This window comes from Amblyomma mixtum, chromosome 8 (genome assembly GCF_055824585.1).
Source record: "Amblyomma mixtum isolate Tamu chromosome 8, ASM5582458v1, whole genome shotgun sequence".
NCBI lineage: Eukaryota > Metazoa > Arthropoda > Arachnida > Ixodida > Ixodidae > Amblyomma > Amblyomma mixtum.
Window position 1 is genome coordinate 8,407,099 of NC_143019.1, and position 15,343 is coordinate 8,422,441.

The window sequence follows — 15,343 nt, forward strand, 5'->3', positions numbered from 1 at the left end:
GCCAAAAATTAACAGACACTTTTATCTTCCCAGGACTGCTTTGTGGCTTGATAGAGCTAGGTCTTCCTGGGAACCTTATATGAACAGAAACGGAGGAGCAACTAATGGCTATGAACGATGCATCGCAACTCTCAACACATGAAAAAATCGCTGCATGGTTTGTCTTCGAAGCTTAACATCTCGCGACGGAACATCTTGTGCTTTGGGGCAATCCGTCCAGGCTTCGTTCCACTTGAGGTGACTCAGTGTCCGCACGCTCGAGGTGTGGCTTGCTTAAGTACCAGGATTAAGAGCACGATGCCATCATAGTGCGCCCATGAGAATGTCCGTGGCTGCCCTGATGTGATGCGTCAAAGAAGCTATGAGCGGCGCTGCGAGCGATGAGGCACCTACGAGTGCTTGCTTCAGGGCGGTGAACCTCGAGCCAACGTTCACATCGTCGAAGCTGATGCCGAACACGACGTGCTTGCTCATGTAGGTCGCCCACGTATGGTTCCTGCAAAAGGGAATTGAAAAAAAAAAAAAAAATACGGAGGGCACTTAGGTCTACTTACGTGCTTTGAAGGCGAAATCTTTAATTATTCAGTTTATACTTTTTCTTCCTTTCTAGTAACACACCTACTCATTGGCATACAGTCGTAAGGCAACGCATACATACCAGGTTCACCTTTATTCGTCACAAAACAGCATTTTGTAGCCGATGGGTTGTGTGCTCGCAGCGCAATTTGAAGGTCCTTGGTTCAATTTCCTGTACCTTAGCAAGAAATTTTTTCTTTACTTATTACGTCAATGGTGGTTTTGTGGGCCACTTTTACTGGACGCCGACAACGACGCCGGGTTTCGCTCCTATTGGCCCATATAAGGCTCTTGCCTTAAAAAGAAAGACCGAGGCAAAATATGCGCATTCAGTACCTGCATAACGCACAGATTGAATGACCAATATTGTGACCAGCTTTGTGGACTGAGTTTTGAACACACAAAGCGTATTTTCGGACAAGCTAGCCTTTTGTACCAAACGCAGTGCTGAGACTGGGTCTGCCGTCATGTACTCCTAGCGACCGCGGCGTAAAAAAATGGGCTAGTTAGTAAAAAATTCGACTAAAGCCTTTCGGTAAAGTACGTTTATCTCTCCATGACGGCGTCCCTCCATTTCTTCTTCTTCTTCTTCACCATAAGAAAATGGCACATACCCACCCTCCATTTTTTCTTTCCCCTCCATTTTTTCTTTCCCCTTCTTCTTCTTTCTTTTTCTTCTTCTTTCTCTTCTTTTCTCTTCTCTCACTTCAGGCTCGGTTCTTGGTTCAACTCGCCTTGGGTTGGCGCCGAACTGCTTGACCGTTAAGACAAGCCAAGCCAAGCCAAGCCAAGCCAAATGAAAGAAAAACAACTACTACTACTGCTACTACTACTACTACTACTACTACTACTACTACTACTACTACTACTACTACTACTACTGTTACCACTGATACTACAACGGGCTTCAGTTACAATACGACTCAGGATCGGCTCCCATTAACGGCTCTCGCCGCAAAACTACTGAGGAACATCATTTTTACCATCGACACACAAACTGTTTTTAAGTCACTACGGCACCTTACCTGTACATGCTGCCTGCAAGGATGCCCGGACTGTCGATGAAAGCCCTTTCCAGGAGCATGAGTTTGTTGTTGAAGTTTCTAGGTGAGAAACAAGTTTGGAATCATGAGATGTGTTCACATAGTAGTTGCTACGTGCGTAACTCCCTCCAAGGCATATGATGCACGTCGCATGACCTCAGGTACTCTAGAACGCAGCGTTTCGCTCAATTTCTTTCGTGCACTGCCGTTGAGGAAAAGAGAAGCAGAAAAAGTCGACTTGGAGAACAAGTACAGGTAGGTTTTGTCTGATGGAAACAATGTCTGGCGCTCGATCTTCCGTACACCACGCGATTAACTCTTGTTCAAGCCAAAACCTCGCAATTCATTAGCGAAAAAGGCTGTTCCTGTTGTTGCTGCTGCGGCATCGTGCCCTTGTTTCTTTGTCCACGGGGGAGTATATAAAAGGTAGCATTAAAGACACAGTGGCTTGCACAGCAATTAACCCCCAACAAGGAATGGCCCATGCTGAGCGCGGCTTTCAAGGAAAATTATTACAACAACAACCACAAAACGACAACAAGAAATCACGAGGCATGGCCTGACATTCACAGTCAAATCGCATGGCACCACCTGATGTTTAGCGATAATCGAGTGCTTCTCTGTCAACGACCACAGACAGAGTGGAATACATCTATACTGTCTAACAAGAGGTCAAATCAATCTCGTATATGCATTTTTAACCCCTATTTGATCCCCTAAAGAGTTTGTGTTTATTGAGTTACATTCCAGCCGTTTAGTAATCCATCTGGAGTTGCACATTTTGCGCTGTGAACAATTTAAATCATACCGTATATAATTATTCTTCTTCTATTGTATGAATTATTTTCATATTGCTCTGACGTCGTATAAAGCCCGATGAAGAGCTCTGCAGACGATAAAACACCTCAAGACAAGAAATAAAACATACGCTCGTCGTTTTTTGTAAATTTCAATACCTCTCCTCACCTGTGATTTTTTCTATGGTGCCTTTCCTGCTCCACAGCATCAGCAGCTTTCGAGAAGCCCTCCACAGCCGCAACTAGTGGGCCTAGAGAAAGTCGCGAAGTAAAGACATCGAGTAGTTTGGTTTATTAGGGTTTAACCTCCCAAAGCTACTCAGGCTATGAGGGCCGCCGTAGTGAAGGGCTCCGGAAATTTCGACCACGTGCACTGACGTCGCACAGCACACGGACTTTTAGAATTTCGCCTCCATCGAAATTCGGCCGCTGCGGCCGGTATCGAACCCACGTCTTACGGGTCTTCAGCCGAGCGCCGGAACCACTGAGCCACCGCGGCGGGTACATCGAGTAGCGTAAAATGAATGTCCTCGCACATACACGGATGATGCCCTGCAGCCGTGCTTTTGGGAAGCAACTTCTTTGTATAGCTACTTTGACAAATTTAAAAAGTATGACTGTCATGTCTATGTGTTAGGCTACATGCATTGTGTAACTCTTATGTTTTCATATATTATAATTTTAAGCATGGAAGAATGGCTGTCTCCTATGCATGTGCGCTATTGTTATCAAATGCCCTTGAGGCAATGTACCAAGGGTGAACATATGAATGGAAGAATAATTTCAGACATGTACCCGAACTCTAGTTTCCTCTGTGAAGCGTCCGTGCGTCGCTGCGGAACGCGCAACGTACAGGTGCAGACATTTTTTTTTTTTCAAATTACCTAGGCCACTGCGAGACCACACACAGCACCAAAGCCTCATGTTCGCAACTCATATACACAATGATGACCACAGTAAGCAGTTAGTGGCATCCAAGGATCCATCAATGGCAGCGGCAGCCTGTCTTAATAAAGCCCGACGATAGTTACTTTGAATTTCGACCTTAGATGACGGTGAAACGAAATTCTTTAGCCACATTTTTTCTAGAGCTGCGTTTTCTTATTCAAAATTTTATGCGCGATATCTGTGAAGGTATTGTTCCGAGCATCTGTTCCTTCCAGTAGCATTCCCGAATTGCTAGGGTATGTGAAAACAAAGGCGAACTCCGCGCCTCGAGTGTCTGGTTGCGGTTAGCGCACCCCATAGGCAGTATGCTTGGTTTTTACAACGAACCTTCTGTAGGAGGGCAAAACCCGCCGCGATGGCTCAGTCTCTTTGCCTTTCGGCTGCTGATCCCCAGGACGCGGGTTCAATTGCGGTCATGGCGGCCGCATTTCAATAAAAGCGAAATACAGGAACGCCCGTGCAAGAACGAACCCCAGGTCGAGTAAATTAATCCAGAGCCCTCCACTAGGGCGTCCCTCATAGTCTCAGTCGCTTCGGGATGTTAAAACCCGAAAATCCACAAAATGAGCAAATTCGCAAAGTAGGCTACAACCATTTTGTCGCAAGTCCCGAAAACTTCGGCGAAGTGCAGCGTGGCTTGCTTACTTCCGAAGAAAACTGCACCAAGTGCGACCTTCTATGTGGCACCTCTAATACAGACACTGCTTAGCCAGGAGCTACGTAAAGGAAGCTCAACACACGCTGTTCGCTATAGGGGAATGAAATAAGTGCAAACATAGCGCCACGCACCAACTAAATAGTGGTATACAAAACCATGAAACAGAGGCAGTCCAATCGAAGACGAATACTCCCTCAAAATACGACTGTCGCTCTCTTGCCACCGCCTGATATCACGGTGCTAAAAGTATTTGTCGCAACGATAAAGCTTCCTGCTCTCGCGACAGAAGCAGGTTTCTGACAGTTACGCAAGATCATTAACCAATGCTGGTAACACTGTCGGCACACACAAAAAAATAAGGCGTGAAACCAATTTTCTTCCAAAACTAACTAAAAAAATTTGGTGTGAGCTATTCAATTATCCGCCTCCAATATTTGCTCGTTGTCAAATAAAAACAAATATTCCGCACAATACGCCCGCGCTGAGCAGTAATCAAGTGTAGCTGTCTAATAACAGCTACCAACGTACCGACGTCGAGACCCTGGTCCTCGATGTGGGTGGCGTACAGCACCCGCAGTTCGGCGAGGCTCTCATTGAGCGCAGCTGCGTAAGGCCGCAGAGTGAGGGGCAGCTGTGCCGACACCGCCAGTCCGTGTGCTGCCAGGGCCAACAGCTGCGTCACGGCCCGAAGGAACTGCTCGCCAACAAGAGCGTGAATGAAAGAATTATAAGCTGAGCTTAATCAGCGTTGAGCTCGTGCAGGCGCTACATGAAAAAAAAAAAATGAAAACTAACAGCGATGCGATGTGCCTAGAATGGACATAGTATTACGAGGTATTACCAAAGAAGATGATCTGTCGTATTTACTCCAGTAATGAGCGTAATTTTTCCTAAAAAAGTCTCTGAAAAATGCGGGGTGCGTTTATTATGGCAAGAAAAATATTGAGCAAAATTTGAAGTGGTAAAACGGAAGAGGAAATAGGATGGTTTAATAAATACTTCATCCCGTATGACATAAACTTCTAAATAAAACAAAACGCACTTTAAAATTAGAGAAACGCAGTGCTGTCGAACGCTGGACACAGAAGTGAACTTTGTTTTCGAAGACAGCCATACCGCACCTTTTCTACTGTGACAGGATGTTGACCAGTGAAATGAGGCAGAGATAAGCAAGAGCAATGCTATTCAAAGATACATAAAAAATTCAGGGGACACTTTGTGATCTAAAGTGCGGTGAGGCGAAAGCCTTAAGCGGGTGTTGCTGCTTGTGTCACTGATGTGTTGTAAAGATGTTAAGCTTCGCCTGTAAGAGTGAAACGCGACAGCGTCTTTCAACGCTGCCAGGGAGTCCACAGAGCGCCATCGCCCGTTCGGCTCTACGCCTTGCTCGTCCGTAAATTGGTTTTTGAGGAAAGGAAATGTATCTGTCTCGCATATCTCGGTGGACAGCTGAACCTCGCCGTAACGGGAAGGGAGGAAGATGGGAATGAACGAAGACACCGTATTCACTAGACGCGCCTTTGTCCATTAAAAACCGTCGAGCTTGAAGTTCAGAATGGCGCAAAAGACACACACACACAGGAAAAATAGGGGATGACACAAAGAGCGCCTACTACCAACTGAGTTTATTGAGGAAACACCCTCTCTTATAAGGCAAGACATATCAACCACGAACCGGAAGCAGAAAAAACACATATTCATGGTTTGAATTCACATTTCGAAACACCATCGGCAGAAAAGAAAAAGCTACAAGAACGGACAAAAAACAGAATCTAGAACTACACGTGGCCGTCTAAGAAACCCAGCTCCTGGCGGCAGAGTTTAATCGATGAAGTGCTAATGCACGTGCATTAGCACTTCACGTGCTTTAGCAGAGTTTAATCAATGATGTCGGCGCTACTGCGCACGTTCACGCGTTGTTTACCAGTAAAGGTTACCTGCTGCCATGCTCGGCAATTGAGCCTTTGCTTAACTGTATTTCATTCAATCTCTTGTATTACAGTCCCAATTTCCATCTTGTGTTGAATACATACCAAGTTTCGTTCACCATAACTTTATAAGCGGAAACTTATAATCGGAATTTTTTTTCTGAAAGTTCGGCCTCTTCCCGCAGATCGTTCCTAGCACGTCACAAAGCTAACGAATAAGAGATCCCGAATATTGGCCCAGAATAAATAAGACCTGGAAATAAACTATTTGTTGTCATAGAACCCTGCGCTTGTCGCACCACGCCCTTGATGTCGTAAATTACGTCACGATCGACGTTGTAATTACAGCGCGAAAATGGCCATATTTCGCGCCTTGGCGAATCCACCCCGTAAACGTGGCCTTCATAGATCGTTTCATACCTCTGCATGATATAAAAATTTATAAATTCATGCCTACCGAGAATTCCTTGTCAACCATCTTGTAAGCCATTTCCGTCTCGTAGATGGTGTGGTAAAGGGGCAGGCAAGAGTCGAAACTCTGGAGCAGATAAAACACAGGAGCACATATAATGATTACATGTGTGTTATATATATATATATATATATATATATATATATATATATATATATATATATATATATATATATATATATATATATATATATATATATATATATATATATATATATATATATTAATTATATATGTGTGAGAAGAAAAAAAAACGTCTACAATTCGTTCGTGGAAACTGATTAACCTTAGTTTAAGAGCGTACGTTGTTGGGCTAGTCGGTCAATCATGGTGAATACAAGGTGGGGTACTGCGCACAAAAAAAAAAAGGACAAGAAGATAACACAACAAGAGCTTGTTGTGTTATCTTCTTGTCCTTGTCTTTTTGTGCGCAGTACATCCCCTTGTATTCACCACTGATTAACCAATTGCCAATTTCATTTTTTTTAGCCAGATAATGTAATTCTTTACTATTTACCCGATTTCGGCAGGCGTAACGGATGTCCACAGAAGCCACGCCGAGGTCGTGGAAGAAGGACGCATAATCACTGTCTGATGCTAGATCCAAGAACCTGCAATCAAAATTTGTTTTCCTCAGTTTCTGCCGAAACGGTAGAACCTCACTTGCGGTAATGTTATGTAATTTCTGTTTGCACGTGAACTACATACGTACTGCAAGGCGTATGATAAAATATTTGCGGCAGGGGCTTAACGGACAGTAATTTAGTCTTCCGAAAAGGCCACTGCCGGGCGATTATGTAATTACTGAACGAAAACTTAGATACGCGGCAATTTCAAAAGAACTGAATAGTCGCAGCTTAATGGCTTACAATAAGCGAGACGTCGTTGAAAGCCCGCTTTTTTTTGTAGGAACAGAATATTGGGGGGAACACATAAGCTCCGCCTTTAAGGATATGACGCGTACAGCGTTAATGGCTCCCTTCAGTGGTTTCTCTTCACACACAATCATTGTTCTTTATTCGCATTCACATATTTATCCCTATTATCACAACCAAGTTTCCGCATTCTCCGAACTCTTTCACATTGCAGTTCACACACTTAACTCGAATTATTACCTCCCTAATCAGCACACATACAGTTCACTCCATAAGCTATTACATCACAAAGCTTCAAATTAAGGTAAAACCACGCGCGGATCACCCTTCCTTGAATTTCAACCACGTCAACGTGCCTACATGGCCTAGGGTCGTGGATTTGATTTTTCCTTACGCAGAATCAATTACGTTGTAAAGTTAAGTTGTTCGAGATATGCGATTACCTTTAAATTCAGAATACAAGTGCTCTTTACAATTACTTTCATTCTGGACATACACGCATGGCATACCACGCCGCCGGGACAAAGCCCGATTCTCCGCTGAACGGAAGCCTTAACGCGTTCCCGTTAAAACAGTAACTGTATCACGTCTCTGAATAGCAGCGTTGCTTGCAGCTTCACCGTCTTAAAGGGTTACTTAGGACTACTGAATCCAATCTCGCTTTTAACGAAATAAATTTCACGGTTCTTTTTGGCTATAGTTGGCCTGCGTTCGGCAGCAAAGACGAATTGTTAATGGAAAAACTGCATTTAACTGGAGCCGCTGTACTGAAACTCGTGATGTCAAGAACAAAAATGGAGTCCGTGACCAGCGTTTGGAAGTGAATGGCGGTGTCGCAGACTCAGAAATCTTCCCGATACAATCGGTCTTTACGTATCCACAGTTTTGTTGGGAATACCTTTATCTCAGGTATCGACCTTTTCTAGCTTATAAAAGCTCCGTTTACAGTGAAAATAGCCTCTTTGTCAATAGAACGCGGTGAGTTATTGATACAAGATAACTTAAATTTGCCTTCGCTCTCTCTTTAAAACTGCACTAAAAGTATAAATAATTAAACGCAAATAGGGGATATTCGAAATTTCGCAGGTGCGCTTTCCCGCATAACAATGTTGCCCCTAACAAGATGGCTGACTTCGCTATAAAGGAACTACACGGGCTTCAGGACAGGCGCTAAAGGTGTGGATAGGATGTAAGAAACGTATTTTGGAAGAGTCAAACAAAAAACCAGTCTTTCTTGCTTTGTTTCAGCTGGAAACGCATGATCCGCCATCTTGTTGGGGGCAACATTGTTATGCGGGAAAGCGCACTTGCGGAATTTTGAATATCCCCTATTGACAGCGTGGCAAAATCGGGAGGGGAGCAAGGGTTGAGACGGAAGGTTATCGCTGTATTTATTCAAGCGCACTGATTGACATCCATTAATTGTACGAAAAAAAAGCGTAGCTACGCACCTGGGCTCGCTGTCGGGATTATTGAACGAGGGCGAGTTCAAAAGCCAGGTGTCGAACACAGAAGCCCTTCCATCGGCGATTTCACTCTTGTCAGGATTTGAAACCTATCAAGGTAGCGATATCATCAAGACAGAATGCATGACACGATTAAGAATGGTGCAATTTTACAACAGAGGAGAGTAATCGTTTCATTATCTACTTCACACTTCTGCACGATTCTGACGGACATTTCGGAAATTTCGTCCAGGCTAGAATAAGACCAAACTGCTCGCGGAATGTTATGAAACACACACTGTGGCATTTATACTTGGGGTCTTCCATTCCTTTTATTCCCTTGCGCCTTGTGCCTTGTCCCACCGCCCCCGCATCCCCCCCCCCCCCCAAAAAAAAAAGAACAAAGTGCAGTGTATCCTTTGCACTAAACAAAATATGCAGCAGTTATGGCTTTAATGGCGCCATGTGTGTTGTGCTTCGACGTAGTTACTCTGTACCCCATGAATGCACCTAATATCAGGACCACCTAGAGAACTTGACCCCTGAATTGCTGTGATCGCTTAAACATATACCCCCCCCCCCCCCCCCCCCCTGCCCCCGCCGTCTTCTCTTCCCTTGAGTATAAAATTGGTGGACAGACATTTGTGAGAAATCCGCCCACCAAGCTTAGCAAAATAAAAGAAATTAAAACACCGATACGGCCATTAAAAGCACACCTGCCGTGATAAGCAAACAAGCCGGAAAAACTCAATTATCTCCAGTAATTATAATACGCGCAGCAAGCTAGACAAGAGCGCCGACTCGAATACATGCGACACACGCCGACAAATGTCCCGCCGTCACCACGTTTCTTGAGCTTTCACCCTCCGGTCTACTTGGCTCGCCTTTGTGCAAGCTTTCCGCTTTCACAACTCTCTTTGATGAGACGAGTAAGCAGATGATTCGATCTGCGTGCCGTCTGCGGCCATGGCGGCGACAGCGCTCTACAAGCGCCTCTGATTAAGTCGAGACGCCATCCATCGGTTTCTGCATCCAGTTAAAGCATCGGCAGCATGCTCTTGAATCAGCAGTGTCGGCTCTCTTGTCTATTTTTCTCTGTGTAATGATGCCATCTACTAACCTTCTTTGACGACTCCCAGACCAAGTGAGCGAGCAAGGGGCTAGATGATACTTCCAGCGTTCCGTTTCCTTGCACAGCAATATCCACGTTGACGTAGGCAACAGCCTGGTGGGTCAGCTGCACACGGTGTTGCTGCACAGGATGCGCATCCTTTGAGCCTGATGAAGCAGGATACGCGGACGCATGCGAAATTACTACCCAAGCACCACAGCTAATCGGCCCACTACTGGAAATGTATTCGCAAATGCTGGGCCTACAAAGGACCAGAGTGAGACCATCCAGTTCCAATATTGGGCCGATAACCTGTGCTGCTAGGGTAGGAACGCTAGCGTCGCCTTCCTAGTCGATTATTCTCTTTGTTCCATAGCGCCGCAAGAACTCAGGGGACAAACACAAGCGCTAACTTCCACTAAGGCTTTATTTGGTGCACACAGAATTTATACATGAAGAAAAAACGATACGTGTCAGATTAGTCTGACCTGAGTTCTTGCTGCGCTATGGAAAATAACGCATACCCACTAGCCCGAACCATCACCTTGTTAAGGATTATTCTCGTGTAACCTTTGATACCGCAAGCGTTATTCTATTCGGCCTTTATAGAGAAAGGAAAATGTAGCTTACTGCAAGAAGATTGCAGCACAGACCTGCGCAGTTTACGCAAAATGGGATGTGAGAGTTTGAAATAAGTCTTGACACAATAGGAATTGCAAACAAATAAAAAGGAGCGATGGACCTCCACTATGGGCGCTGCAGTCACCTGAGAAGAGGAGCTGGAAAATATTACCGCGCTAAGCGGAAGCAGACCCTAAAATTGAAATGACCCAGCGGGAGGGTTTATTTCGATCAAAATATTATCGCTACATTTATTGACATGACTCGAAATGGCGACAATCTACCGCGGTGGAGGTTTTATATCAAGGCACATTTGTATTTTTGAACGATATTTGACGACGATTTCGCCTTAATAAGAGGACTACATCCCGACGGCATATGGCAGGGCTCGAAATGTACAGGCGCGGACATAAGTAAACGGAGCACGCTATTCCGTTCCAAGTGCAATCCCGCCTTCTCCATTGGAAATGGAGAAGTGTTGTTTGTCTATAAGAAAGCCCACCAACGTCCGCTACCAGCATGCGCGTACCACTGCTGGAAATCTCAATTAGGTGACGCGTGAAGAATACTCGAAGACAGTTGCGGGCTCCGTTTACTTTTGTCCGCACCTGTACCTTGCTGAGTGCTGCAGCGAATTTGCACTTTTACGGAGAAGCAAATGACCGCACGACCAACACAAACTTGATGTGCCTAATATTAGGTCACGTAAACTTATATTCCGAAATGTGGGAGGTTAAAGACGCTATTGTCCTTCTCCCTGAGAACTAACTGAATCCTGACTTGAAGCGTAGCGTTCACTCATTAATGGGGACTCAAATCTCCATACCGCGTGGGAGGGAACCAAAGCCGCTTGTGTAGGTGAAATTTGCGCTCGCATCAAGCAATTTTTTGCAGTGAAATGAGCTGATTCGAGCAAACAAGGAGACTGCGGACCTAGATGCCCTCCCGGAGACTTGTCTCCGGTAGCACAGCTGGCAAACTAATTTAATACTATTCCGGAAGTGCCAGCCGTCCAGCTTGCAAGCACTACAAAACGGCAAACAGCGAACAAATCTGGAAGAGTTTTAACGTGGTTAAACCTAGCAGACGTGCCTAGCAGAGTTTGTCGTTTCGCGCCGTGATAGGGATAAAGCGTGCACTGGTTGGTCGGATCCTGCGTGACAGTGTCAAGGATAGACGACTTTAGTTCCCTGTGTACCTGGTACCGCTTATCTGAGAGAACAGTATCAGGAGGAGGAAAACGAACCCTTACCTCAACCCACTCCTGCGAACCGATGAGACCAAACTCCTCGGAGCCCCAGCTGCAGAACACTAGCGTGCGACGCGGTCTCCAGCCTAGGCGGAGGGCAGAATTTGCAGAATAAATCGCGTTCTCACTTATGAAAACGACTTAGCGAGAATGCGTTGTGCAACAACCCAAAAATCAAGGATAGAGACAAGAAAAAGCAGGACAAGGTTTTGTCCTGTTCCTTCTTGTCTGTGAAGTCCATGGTTCTTGGTCGTCAGTTTTAATTGTAAAACAACTGTGGAGCATTGTAAGCTACTGTTAAGGAAATATTGAAGTAAAGACTGACATAGAAAACGAATGGGGAAGGGTTTTGACGATAGCAAAACGCAAATAGCAAAAAAAAAAAATGCGGGCCTGGGGAGGGGGGTGGGGGGAGATCTGCAAATGTATTGATTTTTACAGTAGAATCCTACGAGATGTGAAAATTTGCGCTCATTAAAACTTCCCGTTGAAAAATACGCTGTCCAGAATTTCTCGGTAAAGTCCACGTATGTTTTCGCGCTTGCATAATTAGTTGTACGTTGATCCACCAACTGGTCAGTCTGATAATTAAAATAACACACATCGCTTAATTTACTGAAGGAATCAATAAAAGGTTTTAAATATTCATGTCCAGGTTGACGTGGAAAAACTGAAAGCATCTCTGCCCACTTGAACCTCCAAACCGAATGCTCGACACTCAGATTAGTTGTAATGCTGATTGCTGAGACAGTTCTCTATGTAATTCTTTTGAGCCATTTTATTGATCACTGTAGGTCTTTTAGCTTATGCGAACGTGCACTGAGTTCCAGCACTGCATGTCATACAGTTCTGTGGCGCACAAAGAAGTGAAGGGATCGACAAACAAACAAACAAACAAACAAACAAACAAACAAACAAACAAACAAACAAACAAACAAACAAACAAACAAACAAACAAACAAACAAACAAACAAACAAACAAACAAGCAAACAAACAAACAAACAAACAAACAAACAAACAAACAAACAAACAAACAAAGAAACAAATAAACAAACAAGCAAACAATTTAGTCGGCGTGTAACCACCCCCGACATGGTACTTTGCTTTAAGCAGAGGTCTTATTGAGAGAAATCCGTTAATAGAAGGCGACAGAAAGTGGCGAAAAAAAAAAGTGCGCTCCAGCGATTATACTTGCCTTCCTTCGCCAGCTTCCCGTAGACTTCGGCCATGGCCATCAATGCCACCGTACCACTGACAGGGTCGAATGCTCCCGGAGTCCAGGCGTCGCGATGGTTTCCCACCAGAACCAGTTTCTCTAGATTAAAGTAGTAATAAAAGGAAAAGAAACGTTCGTAGCATTCTAACCTTGTGCATAGCGGCTTCCTTAATCGCCGTTATGGGCTGCCAAAAAGCAAAGACATATTAAACTTTTCACGAACGTAGCTGATCTGGTGTTGCGACTAGCTTTTTGAAGCTAATTACACTCTAGCGCGATTTAAAAGTTACCAGGTTGATTTTGGTTAAAGCGGGCTAATAAATTTTTCCTGTCTTGACGGTCATTTAGTGTGCAAAAACGTTAGACATCACTGCGTCAACCCGTCAACCGTCCTCGCCACTTTGGAGCCTGCACAATCCCCGTGTGCTTCTTTTGATACCTGGCATAAGGAAGAAGATAGACTTATCACCGACAGAACTACAACAAGTCACCCTTGAATATTTACATGAGCACCATGCAAACCGGGTGCACGTTTACACCGACGGCTCACCCTATCTCTTCTTCTGGCTCCGTCGTAATACCCGCAAGCACTACAGAAATTAGAGTTAGGACAGGTCACCGCACTTCTTCGACGGGTGCAGAACTCACCGCTCTTCGTGTCGCCATTGAATACATCAGTCAGCAGCGCCCTCAGCGGTGGTCTATTTTCACCGATTCGAAAGCTGCCCTCCAAGGCTTACAAGCTGCTCTTCGCCGTGGAGCCCATGAACAACTGGTCGCAGAAATTCGACAGCTACATCATTCTGCCATCAACAAAGGACATGACATTATCTACCAATGGCTACCGGGGCACAGCGGCATAGCAGGTAATCACCGCGCGGATGAGGTCGCGCGAACTGCTCACGACGACGGCGATTTTGTGTCGATCCCCATTTCAAGATCGGATGCAGCGAGCAGGCTTCGCGCACTTGCGCGGGACCTCACGCTTGCCGCGTGGAATTCGGGCCAATTTTGCAATTCCCGTTTACAATCCTTGGACCCTGATCTGAAGCTCCGGCTACCATCAGGCCTACCACGACGAGAAGAAACGTTGCTGTGTCGCCTCTGGCTTGGCGTAGCGTTCACCAACCACTACTCATTCTTAATCGGTATGGCTGATAGTCCGGCATGTTCCATCTGCGGGCATGACGAGACCATAACCCACATTCTTTGTGACTGCCCTGCCTACACCACCGAAAGGCAGTCTCTCAGCCGCGCGCTGGAGCGCCTAGATACACGTCCTTTAACTGAAATGAAGATTCTCGGCCACTGGCCGCGGCGGTCGTCGGCGGAGAAGGCCTGCAAGGCACTGCTCCGCTTCTTGAGAACTTCTGGCCTGCACGATAGGCTGTGACTTTAACGAACAGTGACGTTTTATAGTGACTTCAATTTTCCGTTACTCTCCTTTCTCTTTCTTTTTTTATCCCCTCACCCCCTTCCCCCTGTGTAGGGTAGCAAACCGATTATTATTTCGGTTAACCTCCCTGCCTTTCCTCTTCTATATCCTCCTCCTCCATTGGTGACACCTTCACACTCGTCGCCTCTTTCTTACTTCACTTTAGACTGTTTGCCTCTCTTCTTCTCTCTTTTGACTGTCTGCCTCTCTTTATGCTCCCAATTTTGGCGGCGCCTAGCGCTATTTTCACGTCCTCGCACTATATGCACGTTTGGTGTTATTTTGACATCTAAGTGACATTTTTGGCTCTAATAGACGATATGCGAAATGCGCAGCGCCATCTCTCGGCGCTCCGAGAACTAAGTCCTCCATGTTGGTACGGTACAGAAAACGAAACCGCTGCCCAGCGTTGGGTTAAAACGGCTGCGCTTCGTTTGAAAAGTAAAATGCCGATGCAGTGTTGCGCTACCCTCTCCACTGTGAAAAGACACTACGATGCGTGCCAGAACTACGTGCGTTCCAGCTTTTCGCTTTTCTGTTTTTTTACTCCGTCCCAACGTTTTAGTAATACAAAACGCCATGCGAGGTATCATGTGTCAGTACGCGGGTCAGTGCGCAGCTTTCGCTTTCTGCGCTGATTTTTGACAAATCTCCCGAGGTGATTTGCACTTAAATTAAGATAAGGACCACAGCCTTTGTTGTCTCTTATCAAAATTAGAAGCCGATTTCGTGCATTTATCAACTCTCCGGTCGGGCGTGAATATATATAGACGCATACATGAACAACGTAATAGAGAAGGTAATTTTTTTGAGCGGGCCAATAGCTCGTGCCGCGGCGAAATAAGTTCACTCGAAGAACCATATGCCGATTACTGCTTAGTTTGCTACGTGTTCAGTCAAGTTTTTCCCGTGTTCAATTAGTTTTAGAAGGGCGAGCAAACTATCTGGACCATACGCATATGTTATGC

At 45.3% G+C, this 15,343-nt stretch overlaps 1 protein-coding gene across 2 annotated transcripts in view; it reads right to left on the reverse strand.

Moving 5' to 3' along the window:
• The window catches only part of LOC149331265 (N-acetylated-alpha-linked acidic dipeptidase 2-like), a 43,425-nt gene continuing 28,082 nt past the window's right edge, over positions 1-15,343 (reverse strand). For both annotated transcript variants that reach the window (XM_089556429.1, XM_089556430.1), the window contains exons 10-19: positions 12,920-13,039; positions 11,727-11,809; positions 9,863-9,994; positions 8,749-8,852; positions 6,940-7,033; positions 6,408-6,488; positions 4,551-4,716; positions 2,586-2,667; positions 1,602-1,679; positions 1-496 (exon numbers count right to left, since the gene is read on the reverse strand). In XM_089556429.1, the coding sequence (XP_089412555.1) occupies positions 304-496; positions 1,602-1,679; positions 2,586-2,667; positions 4,551-4,716; positions 6,408-6,488; positions 6,940-7,033; positions 8,749-8,852; positions 9,863-9,994; positions 11,727-11,809; positions 12,920-13,039 (1,133 nt within the window). In that variant the 3' untranslated portion in view covers positions 1-303. The remainder of the gene's footprint in view (positions 497-1,601; positions 1,680-2,585; positions 2,668-4,550; positions 4,717-6,407; positions 6,489-6,939; positions 7,034-8,748; positions 8,853-9,862; positions 9,995-11,726; positions 11,810-12,919; positions 13,040-15,343) is intronic.